Genomic DNA, 21,126 nt, shown 5'->3' with positions numbered 1-21,126 from the left:
CTGCGGGCAAATGGATATGCAAGCATTCCAATTAGCATATGTTAGCATTTCGCCCTGTTTATTTCCCTCTGTGGAAAACAGCTTACGGAGGCAGAAAAGCTTCGTGGCCTCATATCAGAGTGAGTTACAGAACTTTTCCAGCCACAAATAAGTGACAGAAACTTATGAACACAAAACTGACTGCCTCATGCATGTGGAATGACTAAATCTGATTTTAAATTTCACATAAGGAGGTCACTCGTGTATGATTCATAGACAGTGGGTATGGAAAAAATACTTTATTTTCATAAATGTATACAGTACATGTTGGGGACCCCCCCCCTTCTATACAGCTGCCTGCATCAGGTTGCAGTATTCATACACTTGGGCGTATTTACACAAGCTCCTGCGGCACAGTCACACAGACAGAAAGCAAATGTCATTAAACCGAGTACATAAAATCCAAAGGATGTGCAAATAAATCTCAATTTATGAATTTTGTTCTGCTAGATTTTGGATATAACTGCTGCTCTGTGATTGTCTAAATAATATTAATAGTAGGCAGGAACAGAAATTGGCCATATTACAGTAGCGCGTCACATCAACAGCCAACAGCTCTTTGTTTCCCTTCAGTTTAAGAAGCACAAGGAAGTCCTCCCTTACTTTTTCTTTCATTACTTTAACTTCCTTTGCGTCTGCTCTCCAGCCGTCTTCAGGAGAATATCACAAGTCATCCACCTTTCCGTCAGCATGGTCAGTCATTGTAAAGGTCATTATTTATGATGGCTGCCTCCCCCTGAGGGGACATCTGGAGGCGTCGCTTCTTGCCAAAGGTGGAGAAGGAATTGTGCACGTCCAGCTCACTTCGCTGGGCCGCGGGCCTCAGCGTGCAGAAGCCTGACGGTGTCCCGGGGATGTACACGTTGTGGTGGTAGTCGGGCGGCGGGTGGGGGTGAGGGTGGGGGGGCACTGGTGGCTGCTGCTGCTGCGGGGGAGGAGTGCACCTTGGAGTCCAAGGACGAGACGCGACCCCGCTAGAGGAGGGAGACATCTTGTACTCTGTAGTGCAACACAGATAAAGCTGCTTTTATTTCAGAACGCTGATTTGGTCATGAGGACAGCAGGGACGTGCACGAGCCTGCGCGTGGGGGCCACGACAGCACGCAGGCCTGTGAGCTTACAGAGAAAGGATTGACCTCTCACCTTTCATGCCTCTCATGTGAGTACCCCAGGTCCAGTACTGGCCGGGGGCCATGGAAGTCACGTAGTTCTCGGGGTCCGCGTGCATGGCCTTACGCATGAGGGTGCCGTCCATGTTGATGGAATTATAACTGCGAACCAGAAGCATTGATCAGGACTCCTCCCTTCTGAGTGCAGCTTTAATCAAACAATGATCCCCTCAGGGTGCAGCTGGACTAGATTATTCAAGTCACCATACCTTTTAATGGAAGAGTTCTGGTTCTTTGTGAGGGTCCAGTCCGTGTTTGCCTGCTTCAGCTGCAAAGAGAAACTATATTTAGTTCCTGCTGTATAAAAATAGCAGCACATATAGCTGATTACTGAGCAGCTCGTCTCCGTCTTCATATTAAGGCTCAGCATCAAGCGTTGGCTCGTTCCACCCTCTTGAATCAGCGAGGATCAGGGATAATTGACCTGAGGAGAAGCCTGCGCCCTGCTCTTCCTCCGCCCTGCTCTTCCTCCGCACACGCACACGCGGCTCTTTTGCCTGGATTTTGGACGCCACCTTGTGGATATTTAGCAGAAGGACGCCACCGCCTCAATCTTTGAGTTCTCGTTTCGAGTTGTGTTTTGTCCCCAGTGGGGCCGCAGTATGAGTGAGGAAGAGCACCAGCGTGGTGGTTGTTCGCTGTTTAATACGTTTCATTCCACGCTGCGTTAATTCAAACGAAGCTGTTAACAAGGAGAGCGCGTCGTAAGCGTATTATTAGATTCGGGTTTCAAAATATACCCTGAGCCAGCTATGCACGGAACCAATTAGAACCCCACCGGGACGAAACGAAATATGATTTTAATCTTCAAAGGAGAATCGCGCTGGAGAGGAAATTAAGAAAATTACACACGTCATTGTTTTGTGGATTTTGTGCATCGTTTTACATTAATGCTGCCTGATGCTCCTTGAGCAAGGATTTTAATTAAAAGTCTCGGAGAGCCTCGAAAACTTTGAGCTCTTTGAAAGTGTACACAGCCCTCAACAGCTTCATGCACGTCGCGTAGCCGCGCCCGCATTTGCGTTTCATCTCCTTTTCACCTCCGCCTCGTCAAATGGAGCGGAGCCCACGCGCTTCCTTCTGTGGCGCCCCTGCAGCTTAATTCAAGGTTTAATGTGTCACTGACGACCTCAGGAAGACTCACGTGGGTGCGCAGAGGGACGCCGCCGAGCGAATTCTGGAAACCAATTAACGAGAGGAAGGACACCTTCTCCTGCAGGAGCGCATCTGCAGGCAGAACCATCCCTGTGACCCCAGAAATCCCTCTGGTAACCAAGTGCGTGCGTGCGCGCGCGCGTGCGGGTGTGCGAGGGAGACATGATATTTGCCCGTCTCGCTGGTGGGGCCCGGTGTGATGGCGTCATTGTGTTGTATGGAAACATAAAGGTGATAATAAACAATAGTGAATCAACATATTTCCGCTCTGCTGCTCCGTCTCCGAGAATTATAGAAAACATTGATCCCTCCTCTGTAAATCTCCTTTCTCCTTATCCCCCGCGTTCTTCAGCACCCCCTCCTCCCACCCCTCACCAAAAATGAATCTCTCCCTCCCTCTTTCTCTCCATCAACAGCCCATCTACAGGCGGCCCACGTCTCAGTCCAGCCGTGTCCTTGCACCGCCATCCTCCCCCCCCCCCCCCGCGCCCTCCCCCTATCGACGCCCTCTCCTGTCTCCCCAAAACCGGTCATTTGCCATTTTCCATCAATAATGGACAGCCAGTCCCCCTGTGAATACACCACATTGTATGTAATAGAATGGTTCGGCGGCGCTCCTGCCCTTGAGGGGTAGTTACCGAGGTTATCTGTCCTATATTGTCAGTGCGGGAGCGAGACGGGCGGGTCACAGACCCGACTCCTCGCGCAGCATTTGTCTGAGCGTCAGGAAGGATGAATTCAGCAGCTGCCATCCACCTTGTCAATCACGGGTAGATAACCTTGACTTGTTGTTCAAACTCGGGTGGGTGCGCCGAAGGCAGGCGCCCGTTCCCTTGTCGCGCGGAACATATGTGAGGAATGACTCCGAGCACCCTTATTACACACTATAATTAAATTCATGAATTATTAAAAACGCTTCCACGTGCCTTTTTTTAAACGTGTCTCTGTGAAAACGCTACCAAGAGCAAATAGAGGACTCCGCTTGGATTGCTCTCCCTCCCTCTCACGCAGTAATTGATATCTCACTTCATTCTCTGGAGGTGATAAGGCGCGATACGCACTCAGGATCCCCAAACAGGCTTTAACACCATCATTAACATACCAATTTAAAAAATAATCTGGCACGTTCGCATTGCGAGTCCCCGGTGCCAAACATCACCACAGGCTGCACTGGGATGAGATGAAATGATTGGAATACAGCAGCCGAGGCAACGTGCTCACGCAATCAACGAGGCTGAGAACGCAACGCGGGGCTTGTTTTGCTCAAGTTGCGTAGAAGTCTGAAGGGCATGCGTGCTGTGACCTTCCCGGCAGAATGTCACAGCCCAGATGCTGTTCTCCCGAACAGTCTGGAATGTATGACACCAAGAGCATGCACACGGTGTTTTTGCACTTCTCTGACTGTACCTCGTTGGGAGTAGTCGCCCCATTGTTCACAGACGAGCAGCGGCTTTGCGCGTTCCACGAGCATTCCGCGCTCTTGGCCTCGTTGTTCCTCGGTGTGCTGCCGGGGCTGCACGGCTTCAGAAACATGAAGTCACTTTTGGCTGATTCGGGAGTCAGGCACACTTTATAACAATATGATTGTGAGAGAGTGCTGTTTCCATTCACCTCCATGCAGTTCGTGGGCACTTTGGTGGCGGATGAAATTTGCAGGTTGAGGTTGGATTTTTTGAACACCTCCGGGGGCGGCTCGGGCTGAAATCCCCCGCAGCAGCAGCAGGCGAACGGCGGCAGGTTGTAGCCGCTGATGGTCTCCCTGTCCTTGTAGCACTTGATCGCAGCCAGCACGATTATTGCCACCAGGAATATTAAAGAAATAGTGCTCAGCGACACGATCAGGTACAGAGCGAGGTTCGAGGGGGGCTGTGGGCTCAGCGTGAGGTCGCCGAAATCTGACAGCGACTCCGGCACGCTGTCAACCACCGTGAGGACAATGGAGACGGTGGCAGAGAGCGGTGGTTGCCCATTGTCTTTCACCATTATGACCAGTCTGTGTCTTGTCGCGTCTCTTTCCACCACGCGGCGAATAGTCCTGATTTCCCCGGTGTAGAGAGCGACGCTGAACAGCCCCGGGTCTGTAGCCTGCAACACCTGGTAGGACAGCCGGGAGTTCTGCCCCGCGTCCGCGTCTAACGCCGTGATTTTAGCAACAAGATACCCAGCGTCGACTGAACGCGGAACCACTTCTGTGGCCACGGAGCCGTTTTTAGGCAGCGGGGACACAATAACAGGCGCGTTGTCGTTCTGGTCCAAGACAAAGACGTTGACTGTGATGTTACTGGCGAGCGGGGGGAAGCCGGCGTCTTGCGCCTGCACCAGGATCTGAAAGTTTCTAAGTTGCTCATAATCAAAAGAGCGCAGTGCGTAGATATTGCCGTTGTCAGAGTTGATTGAGACATAAGTGGACACGGGCATGCCCTGAATCTGACCCTCGAGAATGGAATAAGACAGATACGCGTTCTGGTTGGAATCGGGGTCGAACGCACTCACAGAGCAAATGGAAGCGCCGGGGGCATTATTCTCGGTCACATAAACAGTGTATGAAGGCTGGGAGAAGCGCGGGGGATTGTCGTTAATGTCAGACACTTGGACCAGGATAGTTTTCCTGGTGGAGAGCGAGGGGGCGCCCAGGTCTCGGGCTGTCAGCGTGATGTTGTACTCAGGCACCGCTTCCCTGTCCAGGTACTCGCTTGTCACCAGGGTGTAATAATTTCTAAAAGATGAGTGCAACTGAAAGGGGACGTTGCTCGGAATTTGACAGTCAACGTTCCCGTTCTCCGCCGAGTCGCGATCCATGACGCTGATCACGGCAATCACCGTGCCCGGTGGCGCGTCCTCCTGGACGGGGGTGGACACCGATGTGAGGATGACCTCAGGTGCGTTGTCATTCACGTCCAGGATGTCGACCAATACTTTACTGTGCACCGCCACCGCCGAGGGTCCCCGATCCTTAGCCTGCACGAACAGCTCGTACACGCTGGCTTTCTCATAGTCCACAACGCCTTTCACTCGGATTTCTCCCGTGTACGGGTCCACGTTGAATAGTTCGCGCACCTTGAGCGGTGCGTGGCCGCTAAACGCGTATGTCACTTCTCCGTTCGAGCCCTCATCCAGGTCTGAGGCATTCAGCTTCAGCACCAGCGTCCCCCTCGGTGCGTTCTCCACCAGGTTCGCCCGGTAGACGGCGCGGTCAAACACGGGGACGTTATCGTTGGCGTCTAACACGGTGATAGTTATCACAGCTGTGCCGGACCGTTCCGGAGACCCCCCGTCGAAAGCAGTCAGAACCATTTCGTGTTTTTTCTGCTGTTCCCGGTCCAGCGGAGTGTCCAGGACGAGCTCGGCGAACTTGCTTCCATCGTTGCGCGTCTGGATATTCAGCACGAAGTGCGCGTTCGCACTGAGCGTGTAGGAGCGCAGAGAGTTGGTGCCCACGTCTTGGTCCTGTGCGCTCTCCAACGGGAAACGGGAGCCCGGCGCAGCCGATTCCGTGATGTCGAGGTTAAACTCGCTCCACGGGAAACTGGGCGAGTTGTCATTTACGTCTAAAATCTCCACTTCCACTCTGTATAACTCTAAGGGGTTCTCAATCACCACTTGTAGGTGTAAAAAACAGCTGGGGCTTCGCTCGCACAGCTCCTCTCTGTCAATTTTCTCGTTCACAAATAGGATGCCATTTTCAAGGTTCACTTCTAAATATTGTTTCTTTGCGCCGGAGACGATGCGAAAGCGACGCGCCGACAGCTTGGCCACGTCCAGTCCCAAGTCTTCGGCGATGTTGCCCACGAAAGCTCCATGTTCCAGCTCCTCGGGGATGGAGTACCGAATCTGAGCGAGGACCAAGTCCACCACACACGCACACAGAAGCAGACATATAACCAAGCCAGCTACCGGTACCCAGCTGCCTCTGGATAGTCTGCAATCCATTTCAGCGGCGTGCGTAAAAATCACATCACCCGGACATCTGTCACCTCGTGAAATGATAAAGCTGTGTGGGCGACAAAGTGATTTTTTTTTCTTTAAAAAAAAAGCAAAGTTTACGCCGAAATGTAGCAAACGGTGTAGTTAGGAAGACCTGTTCACAACTTTACTGGAGAGTTAAGGCGAGGTAAGAGGAGAGCCTACGCACCTCTCTCCTGTCTGCTGTGCTCTGCGCGCAGCACCGGTGATGTGTGTACGGGGTAGCTTTGATTTTCCAGTGTGAGTCCCTCTGAGGAACTGGTGGTGGTGGTGGTTGGGGGGGGGCACGGCTACGTATGCCTGTGTGCGTGTATGTGTGTGTGTGTGGTGGTGGTGTTAGGGGGGGTGGAAGGATGGACGTAGCTCCTTATTGGAGGACGCCAACGCGGAGCGCGACTCTAATTACTGTGGACGTTTAACCCTTTCTGATCCGCACGTCTCCTCGTCGTGACCCATTAAAAGAGACGAGGAGGCGTAAGTTTGACACCAGATATCAGACAGATTTGGATTAGGGGACAAATGTGGGTGTCGCTCTCGAGGATGCGTTTAACAGATGAGGATGAGCATAGATTTGTCATGGCGTGCCCTGGAGGCCCGCGGTGGCAGTCAGAACTATCATTATTTTATTTGATTCGTGCCCTGATTTATTATAACTTCTACTTTATAGCTTCCGGGGATTCATTTTAAAATGAGCCAGGCCCGAGAAAGCATTCGCTTTCCCTCAAATGAACCAATGGACAGTGCCACAGGCTCCCGTGATTTTTATGATGCATTTTAATGAGAATCCTTTAATGGTGGATGCCCACAATCCATTAATCACGAAGTAGCGGGTTTTTTTCCCCCAGAATCGTTGATGGGCCAGGATATTGAGTTTTAATCAGTATTCAGGGGAATGAGAGCTGCGTCGTGGTGCACAAATGACACAAATCTCATCAGTAACACGCTCAAACAAATGCGCATTACGCGACTGTAATTCTCTTAGTTTGACCCGAACATGTATCAACATAATCAACATAAAAGCAGCGTTATTAATCTGCAGTAATCAGGTATTATGGTTGGGAGCAAACAGATATCTCACAGGTGTTCACGGAGAGGAGGGAAAGCGGGAGCATCACTTTGAAGTTTGTTTTGGAATAAAATATTTGAGCTCAACAGAAGAGTGACGATGGGGATGATGAAGATGATGTTATCGTAGCAGAAGGACACATCGGGCCTCTTTAGATTGCGCCACATGTTTGTTCACATCTAATCTTCTGCGCGTTAATCCTGGTCAGTGAGACGGTCAGTGAAGCGCAGAGAGGGAGGAGTGGGTGGACCAGAGCACTAAAGGATGCCTTTGACTCTTTGTGAATGCGGGTTCGTGTCGACACAGACACGAGTGGCATCTTAATGGAGGACGCTGGTTGGGAATCTGAAAGTCTTCTTGGGGCTGACGACACGGCCTTGGTCCCCGAGGAGATGTGCGTTTGTAGGTTGGAAGGGAAAGAGGAAGAGAGGAAGTGTTTAAAAAAGAATCCTCCCAGGGGAGGATTTCTTGTTTGGATGTGTTGATGGAAGGTTGTTGGTGGGAATGATGTTGTTGTCCTTCAACTTAGAAACTGTGTTTTACCTTTCAACAAGAAAAGTTGGACTCGGAGAGGTGGTGAAATGTTGCTCTACAACATCTTTCAAGTAAGTGGGTGAGAAAAGAAAGCAAAAGGGAAAAAGTCAACAAAGCTGAAGAGTTGGGTGAAGTCACAAAGAAGCACTCAATTAAACTTTTGGAATAAAACTTGTTCCATTCAATCTTTCCAACAAGCAACGCTAAATTCCAAACATCCCCCCTTTTCAGGAAAAAAAAACTAAAATCCCCAGGTTTAAATAAGCAGAAAACACAATCTGCTTGCAGACTTAACATCAAGCAGATGGTTAAGCTTCTCCAGAAATGTAATCATTTCTGGAAAAAGGGGGAAAAGCACCAGCACCAGTTCAATTGCTTTTCCTTCTTTTTAATTAACGGAGTGAAGGATTAGTGTTTAGCTATCCGGGATCAACCGTTCTCCGACGGAAGAATACAAATGTTTTGTGATAAATAATCCCAAAGCACTCCGGTCGGCGGTCCCGCGGTGCCCGTTACATTAACATGCATTACACGGAGCATTAAGCCGGCCTCATCCGCTCCGATCGCCTCGCATTGTCGACAGAAACACGGTGATTTCCTTCTCTGCAGCACCTGACCGTGACCCGTCACTCCGTTGCCCCGTTACTCGGAGCTCAGAGGAGGAGGCGCTGTGAAGATCAAATATGGGAAATAAAAGATGCTTGGGAACATCTTTTATTGGCAGTCATTGGAGCAGATATGGGCATGGTTTCCTCTGCCCTCCAGTTCAGTGCGAGGCCACCTCCGTCAATTATTTCTCTGTGTTTTGGTGGCGCCACCTGTTGGTTATATTCGGGAACGTAAATCTCTATACAAATAAGGTACTTTTCCCACGTTTTATTAGAACTAAAAGTTGAAAGAAAACGAGGAATATGGAAACAAGCATCCATATAATGGATGTCTAACCCTAACTCAAAATCCACATAAAAGACTCGCCATTACAGATACTTATTTTCGTTTTTACACATTTTGCTAAAGTTCACAATAATATCCAAACTTTGACGTAGAAGCTCGCGGAACAACTCAGAAGAACTATTTTTTTAAAAAAATCCGTAGTATTACTTATGTTGCCATCAAACATTTATTTATTTATTTATATATTTATTCCCCGATCTAGCCGTGATCGTATTTTGCCCTCTAGTGGCCATTTGACAGAACTGTCACTAGAGCGTTCATGACTTAAATTCAACATCAAGTTCGTGTAAAAGCGTCCCTGTAGGTGTTTCCGCAGGTCACAGTGATCTTCCACAGAAATCTGCCAGCCTACAAACAGTCCGATTTACTTTACAACAGACCTTGTCAGCGTTCCTGTAAATGCAGTCATTCTAACTGAAGTCTTTTTTGTTTTGGTTTTTACTTAATGGTACCATCACCCCTCGAATCGCCACTGTGTACTCAGTCTTTCCATCCTGCTTCTGGTAGGTGAATCACAGCAACTGGACTGCTTAAGTTTCTTGAAGATTCCGCTCCATTCCAGTCTCGACACTAAATGAAGCAACTGCAACTTTGATTTGTATTTTTTAATTCGTGGTCTGGTGGCGCCATCTTCCGGTGATATTTTGTTACTGCAAATTTGAGACGACTGAATCAGCGAGAAAAATTGAATACCTACAGATTCATAATAACAATATTATTTTATTAAATATTGATTTTTGATTTGTTAACTAAAAAGTAAAGTGGATTTTCAACAAACTTGAAGAAATACAGAGCCAGCGTTGCCTATTTGAATTCTGAAAAACGTCTTTCTTATAAACCAGCCTCGAACCCATTGTTGTTGCAGTGACTCCATCTGGTGACACTCTTGCACCTGTGCACATTTGGCGTGTTTTTAAAGTCATGCTGATTTTGACAAATTCATTGAGGTCCAATAAGGAAAGTCACGTCAGAGTTTTCTATTGACTGTGAACTTAACATTACAATAGACTTCTTTCATTTTCTTAAAACGAACCAATAATTATCCCAACGCCATGAAAATGATGAAAGTATCATTTTTTTGTATTTGCCAAGCTGAAAGTCTGTTGGATCACATGAACAACTACAAAACATAATGTGAGGAGTCAAAACGCCAGACAGCGCCCGTGGTCGAACCTAGCAGCCACTGAGCTAAACCGGCGCGGAGCTACAATGGTCATCTGTTCTATAAATACTGCAAACTATTGTTATAAACAACTATAAAGGTGTAAATCAGGTGGTTGAAGAAAATATTGAGATAGAGAGAACAGGTTACAGGCGACAGACAGGCGACAGACAGGTGACAGACAGGTGACAGACAGGCGACAGACAGGTGACAGACAGGTGACAGACAGGTGACAGACAGGTGGACGTGTACGTCAGGTGATCAAAGAACGCTTCAAACTTTGGCCCGACTGCTTAGTCCTTTTTAAGATCGATTTGTGATTGTCAACTCGACAGATAAATAACATAACAAATAACATTGATAAATAATATTGATACATGGATTTATCAACACATTGATTTCTCCTTCCGTGTTTTTTATTCTGCTCTGCAAACTGAAGGTGAATCCAAGTTAGTTCCGGGTACCCGGATCAAGAAAGGACAGAGGAGGGAGAGCTGCTGAAAGAAGAGATACACTAGATGGAGCCAAAGAGTTACAACAGGGCTGAACAAAAACTACCGCACCAGTCTAGTGTGAGTGTGTGTGTGTGTGTGTGTGGGGGGGGGGGGTATGTGTGTGTGTGAGAGAGAGAGAGAGAGAGAGAGGATGAGAATAACACGTGAGAGAAGAGGTGGGAGGTCAGAGAAGATAGAGAGAGAGATACTGGTTTAGTAAATCATGGGGGAGGAAGGCAGGTGAGGGGAGATAAGGGAGGGCAAACAAAGAAAAGAAAAAAAACTGTCAAGGACACACAGTAGCAGATGGAGCAATGAAGTGATAGGAAAATGAAGAGCAAGAATAGGAAAGGAGGTGAGGAAAATGAGGGGGAAAGAGAGAAGAGCAGGTTTGGGCCACATGCTCGTCAGCTGTGTAAACTGAAGGTCTCTGCTGCTTCTCATGTTCCCTTGGTGAAGGGGGATATTTATAGGAGGCTGGCATTGCAATGAATGGACCCTTGCTCCGTCACACCCACTAATATTATTATTATTACTTTATATATGCAAAAAAATGGAAAATGTCAGCAACCCGAGAGGCCTTCAGAGACAGCGTGTGTGCATGTGCTGCGTCTCGCTGCCAGTTAGTGTCTCCTCACATCCATGAGAAAGTGTCTGCTGGAGAGAACGGATCGTTTTTAGGAAAAGAACGTGAAGACAGAACAAGAGAAAGAGCAGAAAAACGGGAAAACTGCCTTGTATTGAGGGCTGTAACTTAATCTGCTCAATTTATTAGAGCTGTCAAAGGGAAGAAGGGAAAAAAGGCAGAGAAAGATGGCACGACGCTAAACAGACCTCAGCCCGGCAGCGCCTTCCAGCTCCAGAGTTCAAGATTCCCGCAAGTTGCAGGAGCGTTGAGACAGACTACACACACATGCACACATGCAGATTCGCATCCACGTGGAAACCCATGCACACATGCAGAAACACAAACAGTCTGATAGACATAACAGAGACGCGCGCTCCCTCTCTTTTTCGGGGAGAGAGGAAATTCCAGAGGGAACAGGTGGGAGGAGTGATAGCGATCTATCAGGATGACTTTTGATCCCCCTCCTGCCTCTGTCAGCCCTGCTGGGATTCACTGGGTGCGTTCGTTTCCAGTTTGGCGAAATATGCTGCACACACACACACATACGCGCGCACACACACACACACAAATGAATCCACTGTTTATGCACCACTGCAGTTTCAAAACAAGCGGGATGTTATTGGGGGCCAGGTCTGAGCTTCAGCCAGACCAGCTGTAGGAAATGCAGCATGGAACATTCTAAATCATCCATATTTACCTTCCTTCATTAATGTGAAGATATTAAGAGCCCTTGTTTTAGCTTCAATAAGAAGTGCACTGCTCATTATTTCCACAATCCAGCTGAACCTCATGAAGTCGGGAGGTCAGAGACACTCCTGGATGGTTCATTTTGTGCTGCTGTAGTGCTTCCTGCGCCAAGGTTACAGCTAAACGTGAAAGCCTGTGTTTAAAAACAAATGGTTTTACCATTGTTGTCTAACCCTCTAACCATATTATATGCTAATAAAGTATACCACCTGAAGAAAATGAGCAGGTATTGATGCGTGGCTTTGCAATCAGTCATTGTTTGTGGCTGAATAGATGCACAAAATATGCACTAACTGACCTTTTTCACTGTGGAAAACTTACAGCCACCACAGGTTTTACTAAAGAAGTGACCTAAGGGGGCAGTGTTGAGAAGAGACCAAAGTTTGAGTACCACCTGAGAGAATATGTCATCAGTGGGAGGCTTTGTTTCGGTGATGAGAAAAGAACGAGCAAAGGTGCGATCGAATTGAATGATTTATACTTTACGAGCTGACGTGTGAACAGGATAAGGTGATATTTGTGGCAGGGGAGGAAAACAGGAGGAAGGAAGGGATGAGGGAGACAGAGGGGCGACAGAGATGTGATTCTGGCACAGATACAACCTTTGCTGAGGACAGGAGTGAAAGTTCAAGTGTGTGTGCACATGTGCGTGTGTGTGTGTGTGTGAGAGAGAGAGAGAGAGAGAGAGAGAGAGAGAAGAACCTTTAGCCTGTAAACCATAAAACAATTATTTGGTCACATGATCACAGCCCTCTCCAGGCTGACTCATAATCTCACCTCTGCCCCCCCCCCCCCCCACCCCCCTCTTCCCCCCACGTTTCCTCCAGGTCTTTTTTTATTGGTAGGCCAACATATATTAATGAGCCCCTCGGTAATTAGCTACTTTAAAGGCTCAAGTGGAGGTCTGCCAATGAACAGGTTTGCACATAAACACATCGGTCAACCGAGCGAGTCAAAACATGAGGGGGGCATCGCGAAAACATGCGTGGAGGAAAATACTCAATTGTGACGGAAACCGTTTGCAGAAATTATTCATTTCCCTCCTTTTTTATGTTTTCCCTGTGCTGACTGTACACCCCTCCCTTTCCCCAGTTTCTCTCCTTCACTCACTCTTTCCCTCTTCCACATTCCTTTCCATGTTGCATATCTTTTACCCCCCTTTTGCAATAAACCTCAACTTTCCTCCCCCTCTAAATTTCTCTTTCTGTCTCTCTCTCTCTCTCTCCCCTCCCACCCCCCCACCCCCCCACTACCTGACATTGTGGCTCGATGCCCAATGAGTCACACCTCTGCTAAAATCATCAGAGATGGAAGGAGGGAGGGAGCGGGGAGAAAAAGAAAGAAACCGCCAGGGATAGAGCAAAAGCAGGAGAGTATGACAGAGAAAAATACAGAAAATAAAAATGGGAGGGGCGAGGGCGAGAGGCAGAAAAAAGGGAGCCTCCAGGGAGAGAAAAGAGCATAGAGTGCATTTAACTTTTTGACTCCAGTAGTCAGTGTGTACTTGTCAGTAACAGTTAGACTGTAGACAACAACACTTTCCACACGCTGCTTAGGCACACGCATGCATGCATACAGACACACACATAATGACATCGTGCGTCACCCCACCTGCGTGCTCCGCAGACACACACACACACACATACAGCCATCAGACATGCTAACAAACAAGAGCAGAAAATGTGGCTGCAGCCCCGCCTCTCCGCATCAGCCTCCCCCACCCTCTCCCTGCAGTTGCCCTTGGATACCACACAAACACTCCCTGTTGGGCAACACAGGGAGTCAGGAGAGGACGTACGCAGGTCACACATACACACACACGCGCACCTCCCCGAGCATTGTGAGCAGTGTGTGTGTGAGGATGGGTGCGGGTGGATTCGTGTTTTTCGTGCATATGTTTGAGGCCTAATTCGCTTTGACTTCACGTAACTAGATTGTGAAAAACGCACGCCATTGGGTGCGTCAGTGGGTCTCTGCACAAATAAGCAGGGGAAATGACACTCAATGGTGGAGAAACGACGCCTCAAAATTACGCACGTCTCGTGTGAGAGAACCGTGCACAAACTGTACATCCGAGCTGGGGTTGAAAGCCGCGTGGATACAGTAAGAATCCGTCACCGCGCCTCGTGCTCGTACTCACGCCAACGCCAACCCCTCAGCTGGGACTTTTACTTTACTTCCTTTATCAAGGCCGGCGTTCTCAGGCTGCGGGGACGTCACTTTGGGGCGACATTCCCGCGCTGTGTTCTCTAATAAATCACATTTGATCTATTAGTTGTCCCAGATCCTCTTATCACCACTTTCTGGTCCAGATGGGAAAGAATCAAGATGGCGTCAGGATTTCCTTCATCTTGGGTTTTACTCGGCGCGATCGTTTGGATTTCGGGGAAACCGAAAGACTGCAGCTGAAGACTCTTTAGTACCTCTACAAATGGGACAATCTATTCCGCTTTGATGGGGTCAATCCCGACCGAAGCCCGAGGCTTAGGAAGCGGAACAGGCCTCTACCCATAGTTGTAATGTTTTTAAAGCCATACCAGCCCGCCACAAAGCTCCGTGTGCCCTTTGCACAGAGCACACCAGACAAAACCTTGGAAACCGTCCACAGCAAAAGCACATTCCCCAAGCATTTCTTTTTTTCTTCTTTTTACAAGTGTGGGATGGGGTCGAACAACAATTACGGTAAAATGTGACTAATATGTCACAGACACGCTGGTGTGCTTTTTTCTAACCTACCCTTTCTCTTTTTTTCTCCACTTTTCCATCCTTCCTCTTCTCTCCCCTTCCACTTCAAACCCTCGTAATTGCAAACAAAAGCACTGACTCCGCTCCAGCTGAAACAATGGTAACGGAGGAGAACGCGCGCGTGTGTGCACGTTTATCAGCGCGCCGTCGACGTTGCCCTACAGAAACAGTTGGAGGACCGAGAGAAATAACACAATCTAGGCATGATGCCCCACAACGGAAAAAACTGTGCGTGCACGCTTATGTGGACGCTGATTGGAAGCTAACGATCCAGCTCACAGCTGCTGCCGGAGCTTGGCAAAGGGAAGCTAACAGACACTTGGAGCAAACAGGAATATTCTGAGGAACAGCAGCAGCAGCACGCATGAGAGCAGGTTGCAGTTGGACAATGGTGATGGAGACACGCTGGAGCTGCAGCAGGTGGGATTTGGATGGTCGCCGTTGATGAGTCTTAAGAGTACGACAAGTGTGTGCTCCAGAAGAATCTAGGCCACATGTATGCACGGCTCTGAGGCAGAGCGAGAGTGTGTGCTGCCTGGTTGTGTTTGGAGCGGGCCCAGGCCAGAGGAGCTCAAAGCACTGAATGTCATCATCAGAGCTGTCGGAGAGCCAAGCAGTAATCACACCCAGATCACCTACACACTCACGCCAACTTACAACACCAGTCACCCCAGTGCGGCGCGTGTGCGTGCGTGTGTGTGTGTATGTGCCTGGCTTGAAAGAAGGAAAGGAGGGGTTGATTGAGAAGGAGAGACAAAATGAAAGACAAGAAGTATATGTGCGATTATGCATCCTGTGTTGCTGTAAAGTGTGTGTGTGTGTGTGTGTGTGTGTGTGCAGACAAGCATGTGGTCGCAGTGCGAGCAACGCGTGCACACGCGTGTGTGTGTGTCACCGAGGAAAAGAGGAGGGTGTTTTTTTCTCCCCTCTTTCTTCCACCCTCTCTTCTTTCTACTTGTCAGTCCTACAGTATATCCCACCCCTCTATTTTCCATTTTTACATGCAGCTCCAGATGTGAAGGCAGTGAAATATTAAATTACAGAAACGCGCTTGTATTTGCAAAAACAACCCAGCCTCTGCTCTCCCCTGACCCGACTCGCACGTTCTCACACTTCCACTGTCACAGGTTTGACCCGCCCCCGCCTCCACCGTGAGCACACACGGCTGTTGACAGGAGAACAGCGCGGCAACGCTTGTTCCTCTTTGTCTTATTGTGTTTTTAAGTAGTTTGGATGTGACCTAACGTAACATTTGTTTTCATTTTTGACTACACGCTCTCCACTGTATCGGAGTCAAAGCCCCACAGCTGGATGTTGAGGCTCCTGCAGTGCTCGTAAAAGCCACTAGATGCTGTGTCACACGTCCTGCAGTCTTCTGTGTACTGGAAAGTCTGGAAGCCAAAGTGTTCCTCTGTGTTATTTTCAGATCCAGTTGGAATGGAATGAAAAGCTGGAATAAAAGTGGCAACACGCATGAGAAGGGCTGAAAGAGTATCATGCAATCAATAGTCTGGATAGACAGAAGAGACACCAGTTGAGGACTCGGTTCCAACCTTGAATCTTCAGGTTTTGGCAGAGAAAGATCTGAAGGCCATCCATCATCCTGGTAGATGCAGCCAGATTATTCTTTTTCATTTAATGCTTTAGTTTAACCTGCAAAAATGTTGCAGCAGCTGCCCGTGAAAATCCCCTTCATGAGGCCAAAATAGCTGAAGCTCTTGATAAAAAAAAATGTAATGCAAAACTGGCGGACGTTGATCGGTCACTCTCAGTGAATGTGAACGGTCTCTCCAACGCCCTGTGCAGGAGGACAAATGAGGAGCGCCTAGAATCAAAGAGTTGTGCAAACTTTTGATCATTTCCCTGAGAGAAATGTTTCCCAGCTACAGGTCAGAACACTGCTGGGAATTCTGGTCTCCATTGTGTCAGCACAGCGCTGGGTTCACCTCCAGAATAAAACTGTCATCTGTCTCAGGAAGGGATGTAAAACGGAGCGACCGCCTCTACATCTGTCTCTCTTGGTGTGTTTGATTACTCACTGTCAAACATCCACCGAGGCCACGCTGACTTCTGGGATAAATTGGACCCAAACGTTTCTAATAATAACAAAGCGATTCTCTTCCCTTTCGTGCATAATTAGTCTTAATGCCTGTCCACACTCAGCATGAAGCTGTCCTTGAGCCATATGGGGAGCAGACGCGGTTGGAGTTAGCATCAGCGGACCTTCTGTAAGGCAGGTATGCAGATCTTTACGCGGTTAAGCTCTTTAAAAATTTACGGCCTTTGTGTTTTCCGTCGGTTGACAACGTGCTTCTTTATTACAGATGTTTTCAGTGTCATCGATGGGAAAGCACAGGTGTCCTTAATAACACTAATGATGGGAGGGTTCCAGTAAGTCAGCGTGAACGACGCCAGCAACTTCATTTTAATCAGCCATCAGTAATGTTTATCATTTACACATGTTCTTCTGTTATTGTGACATGTCCCCATTAAAAGGATTACTGCCATAACGTCGCTCTATTAAAGGGAAATTTATGCTACAATTATCTTTGATTACCCCCTCGGCTTCATAAAGGTCACTCAGGCCGAGTAAAATCAAAACAAATGGATAAATAAAAACAGTCTGGTGCTGTTGGTGAAATTGTTTTTTGGGTGTTAGAATTTATATTATTAATTCCAGAATAGATTGCCATTTCTTAATTGGTGCAAGAAAATTGCAACTTTATTATTGAAACTTTTTCAGGGACGTCAGAATCAATAAAATGATTAACATGACAAGTTAAATGCAGTGTTAACTGTAAGCAATAAATTTGACACTGCACAGCTATGCAGCAGTGGCAAAGTCATTTTATTCTGGGAGTAATTCCGAGTTCTGGACCTTTCTATGTGTGGTTTTCATGTTCTCTCATGTCTGCATGCCGACAGTTCAATAACCTGCACATTATTTAGGGACTCTGATCTGTCCACAGGTGTGTGTGTGTGTGTGTGTGTGTGTGTGTGTGTGTGTGTGTGTGTGTGTGTGTTGTGTGTGTGTGTGTGTGTGTGTGTGTGTCCTGTGATGAATTAGTGACCCCTATAGTCGCTGCTGGGTTAGACTACAGCACCTCCACAAACATGTGTAAGAGGTTAAAGGTCACTAATCATTTACATGTACTTCCTGTTGTTTACCCACAGATGTGGCTGTCTCAAATTTAAGCATTTCCTGTGTTTCATTACCAAATGAACACATAGTGGCATCAGGGATCGTTACTACCGTAGGGCATCAACTATTAGCCTTATAGCCTTGTAACACCCACCATTATGTAAATCCACCCCTCGATTCTGGCTGTTGTGAAAGTGCAGACCCTGCCTCTCCTCCCCTCTCACCCTGGAGCCACGCCCATGACTCACTGATTGAGTGCGGACAACCTGATAGCAGTTTAGGATCACAGTATAGTTAACACACTGTCAAATGCCACGCAATGAGCGCCTGCACACATGGCGGAGGAGAGGACGTGTGAGCAAACGCAGGGCTTGTGCATCTGCACATTGTATATGTATGCTTGTGTGTGTGAGGGCTGCCCTGCTTAGGGCATTGACTGAATTACTTCCACATGTGTCTTAATGCAGAGTTCTGGGCGGGTTTGGAGGACAAGGGAGGAGAGGGGACTGCTGCGGCTGGTAGTGCTGGTGAATGGGGGGTCAGGTTTCACAGCACCGTGCAGCACATCTGGGCTGCGAGAGCAGAATTAGATTTCCCATGACTGAAAATGTACAGCTCACACACTGCGCTTGTTTGTGTGCGTGTGTGTGTCTGCGCACACCTTGATGAAGCACGATCAGTGTGCGGGTCCATGTTGTGCGCGTGGCAGCTGGCGCGGGCACGTCTGCTGCAAAAAAATCAAAACAAAAAACAACAAACACCACCTCTTCCCTGGCAGCGACGTCCCCGAACGCTGCGGGCGCGCAGGCGTTTCACTGGCACGACGCATGGAAGGAAAATCTGAATGTGTACTCACTAATCATTCCCTTCTTCTACCCAGAGAGGGTGTGTGTGTGTGTGGGGGGGGGGGGGGGGGGGACTACTGAGGGAACACAGTGAAGAGTGCAGGGACTGGATAACAGGTGACGAAAGTTGAGCACACGGGTGACAATGTGAGCGTTACGGTGAAAAGAGACGGGGAGAAAGGCGAGGAGAGGGAGAGTGACGAAAGCTGAATGGACAGGATTCACAGACAGACAGATGGAGTGAGACGGGATAAATGGGGGCACGCCAGTTCTGTAACTGTTTAATTACCGTCCGCTTTATTCACCATAGATGAAGGGGGCAGAAGAAAAAAAGATCTTGAAAGGTACAAAATCTGCCTTGACCCCCCTGCATCTAATTTACACAACAAATGGGGAGAGAGGGTAAGTAGGAAGGGAGGAGCAGATGGGGAGAGAGGAGGAGAGGAGAAAAGGAGAGGGAGAAAACTACTAATTGACTACAGTTGGACATGTCTGGTATGAGATGAAAGGGTGAGCCGACGGAGTGAAGGAGGAGGAGGGATGGGGATGAGAGCAGACTGGATGGATGGATGGATGGATGGATGGATGGATGGATGGATGGATGGATGGATGGATGGATGGATGGTTGGATGGATGGATGGATGGATGGATGGATGGATGAGAGCAGACTGGATGGATGGATGGATGGATGGATGGATGGATGGATGGATGGATGGATGGTGGATGGATGGATGGATGGATGGATGGATGGATGGATGGATGGATGGATGGATGGATGGGTGGGTGGGTGGGTGGTGGATGGATGGATGGATGGATGGATGGATGGATGGATGGATGGATGATGGATGGATGATGATGATGGATGGATGGATGGGATGGATGGATGGATGGATGGATGGATGGATGGATGGATGGATGGATGGATGATGGATGGATGATGATGATGGATGGATGGATGGATGGATGGATGGATGGATGGATGGATTGCATTGCACCTGCATTACTTTCTCCATGTTCCCTCGAGCTCATAAATAAACGTAAAACTAAACCTTTTTATTAAAACTGTTTCTGAGACGTATCACAAATGTCGAGACCTCCAAGTTGGGCGTAAAGGCCACATCAGTAAAGTATCAGAAGAAACACCTGTTAAATATTCATGTTCTGCATCCTGGTGGACCTGCTGTTCCTCCCAGTAAAGAAAGGCCTTTTAATAGAAGGGGAACCCAGAGCAAATGTATCACGGAGGTCACCTGTGGCTGACATTTGGTGGCTCGCTACTGTTCATTGGGTTTACTTTTGAAAAGAAAGAGGGCAGAGGACATGTGGCACGGTGTTGAATTTCACGCTCCCTGTCATGTCGGTATTCCTCCGTCTGTAGATGCATAGGCAGTGAATGGAATCCACAAATGAGTCAGATTGGACTTTCGCAGCTGTGTGGAGGTTTGGCGTTGTCTGTCCCGGTGCAGGGATACTGGAACTGTTTTCAATTGGCGAGTCCTCCTTGAATTGAAACGACTCATGCGCTCAGATCCTGTAGAAAAAGTGAAAAACACTTAAAATTCTATTGGTCCCCAGTGCAAAGTGTTCCTAGAACTCCCTCTTCAATGACAGGACCCTCTCCCCTTACCTCACCCCATCTTGTTTTTCTCTTCCCATTCTGTCGCTCATCTCCTGTTTCATCGTATTTGACACCTCCTCCACTCCGCCTGCCCTGTCCTCTTGCTTCACTTTATTCCTGCTTTACTCCAAATCCTTCCAACGAGCCACGTGTGGAAAGCCGATTCCAAATATGTCAATAAAAATATGATTCTGCGTTAATAGGTCAGCAGTGTAAATGGAAAGATGAGTGTCTCTTGGCCCTCGTTATTATTGAGATTTATCTGCTGGGGACTGTCCTGTTTAACATTCCTAGCATTGGAGCTTAAAGCTACTGCTAATTTCTGCGCAACTCCACAGCTTGGGAGTTTTAAAAACAATGACTCTGTATCAGATTTATACATCTGGGCTCAGTTACTAGAATGCTTAGACAAGAACAACAACGCTAGCTAAATATTTTTGTTTACCAAAGTTAAAAGTGCATTACAGAGAGTCCTGACTAAGACCCCGTTCGCTCTGATGAATCATAAAAACAAAGTGTCTGAAAGGAAAATAAACTGAAGGCAGGCCACTGGTGGAGAAATAGCCTTCGGTGTGTACCTGAATTGCTCTGGACCCGGGCCACAGCTGAGCCAGGAAAACAGGTCAGCCAGCGCCGTTCTGCGGGAGATCTGTGTGTTTTTGTGTTTAGCGCGGTTTAGCCCGTCTCCGATTTACAAACATGTAAGGCCCGGCTGCCGCGCCGTTCCATTTTTCATTTAGACGCAGCCCTAGGCCATGTCCCAGATCGGAGACCGCTCCGCAGCAACGCCGCGGCGCTCTGCTCTCCCCTCCTCGTCGTCTGGTCTGGTCTGAGGAGACGAGGACCCGCCGGTGACCTCGCTGCC

The 21,126-nt window shown here is 48.2% G+C and overlaps 1 protein-coding gene across 2 annotated transcripts; it reads right to left on the bottom strand.

The window, feature by feature from the left end:
* Positions 1–263: 263 nt before the first annotated feature.
* On the bottom strand, positions 264–6,571 carry si:ch73-233f7.1 (uncharacterized protein LOC100537710 homolog). 2 transcript variants are annotated; one of them, XM_057043619.1, is made up of 5 exons: positions 3,975–6,571; positions 3,771–3,884; positions 1,418–1,476; positions 1,183–1,310; positions 264–1,038 (listed from the first exon to the last, which is right to left on the bottom strand). In XM_057043619.1, the coding sequence occupies exons 1-5, from the start codon at positions 6,291–6,293 to the stop codon at positions 734–736; spliced, it is 2,925 nt and encodes a 974-aa protein (XP_056899599.1). In that variant the 5' UTR covers positions 6,294–6,571; the 3' UTR covers positions 264–733. The 2 variants fall into 2 exon arrangements, with proteins under 2 accessions (XP_056899599.1, XP_056899598.1); XM_057043618.1 differs by having other exon boundaries at positions 3,771–6,571.
* Positions 6,572–21,126: the final 14,555 nt, after the last annotated feature.

This window comes from Takifugu flavidus, chromosome 9 (assembly GCF_003711565.1).
Source record: "Takifugu flavidus isolate HTHZ2018 chromosome 9, ASM371156v2, whole genome shotgun sequence".
Lineage (NCBI taxonomy): Eukaryota > Metazoa > Chordata > Actinopteri > Tetraodontiformes > Tetraodontidae > Takifugu > Takifugu flavidus.
This window is presented reverse-complemented; position numbering and strand designations above follow the sequence as displayed.

What these genes read in the sequence shown, in the direction of transcription:
- si:ch73-233f7.1 (XM_057043618.1), bottom strand. Translation starts at nt 6,293, where the DNA reads ATGGATTGCAGACTATCCAGAGGCAGCTGGGTACCGGTAGCTGGCTTG. An exon ending in GGGCGACTACTCCCAACGAG is followed by an intron (nt 1,477 to 3,770) that starts GTACAGTCAGAG and finishes TTCTCTTTGCAG; the next exon opens with CTGAAGCAGGCAAACACGGA. An exon ending in CAGAACTCTTCCATTAAAAG is followed by an intron (nt 1,311 to 1,417) that starts GTATGGTGACTT and finishes TCTGGTTCGCAG; the next exon opens with TTATAATTCCATCAACATGG.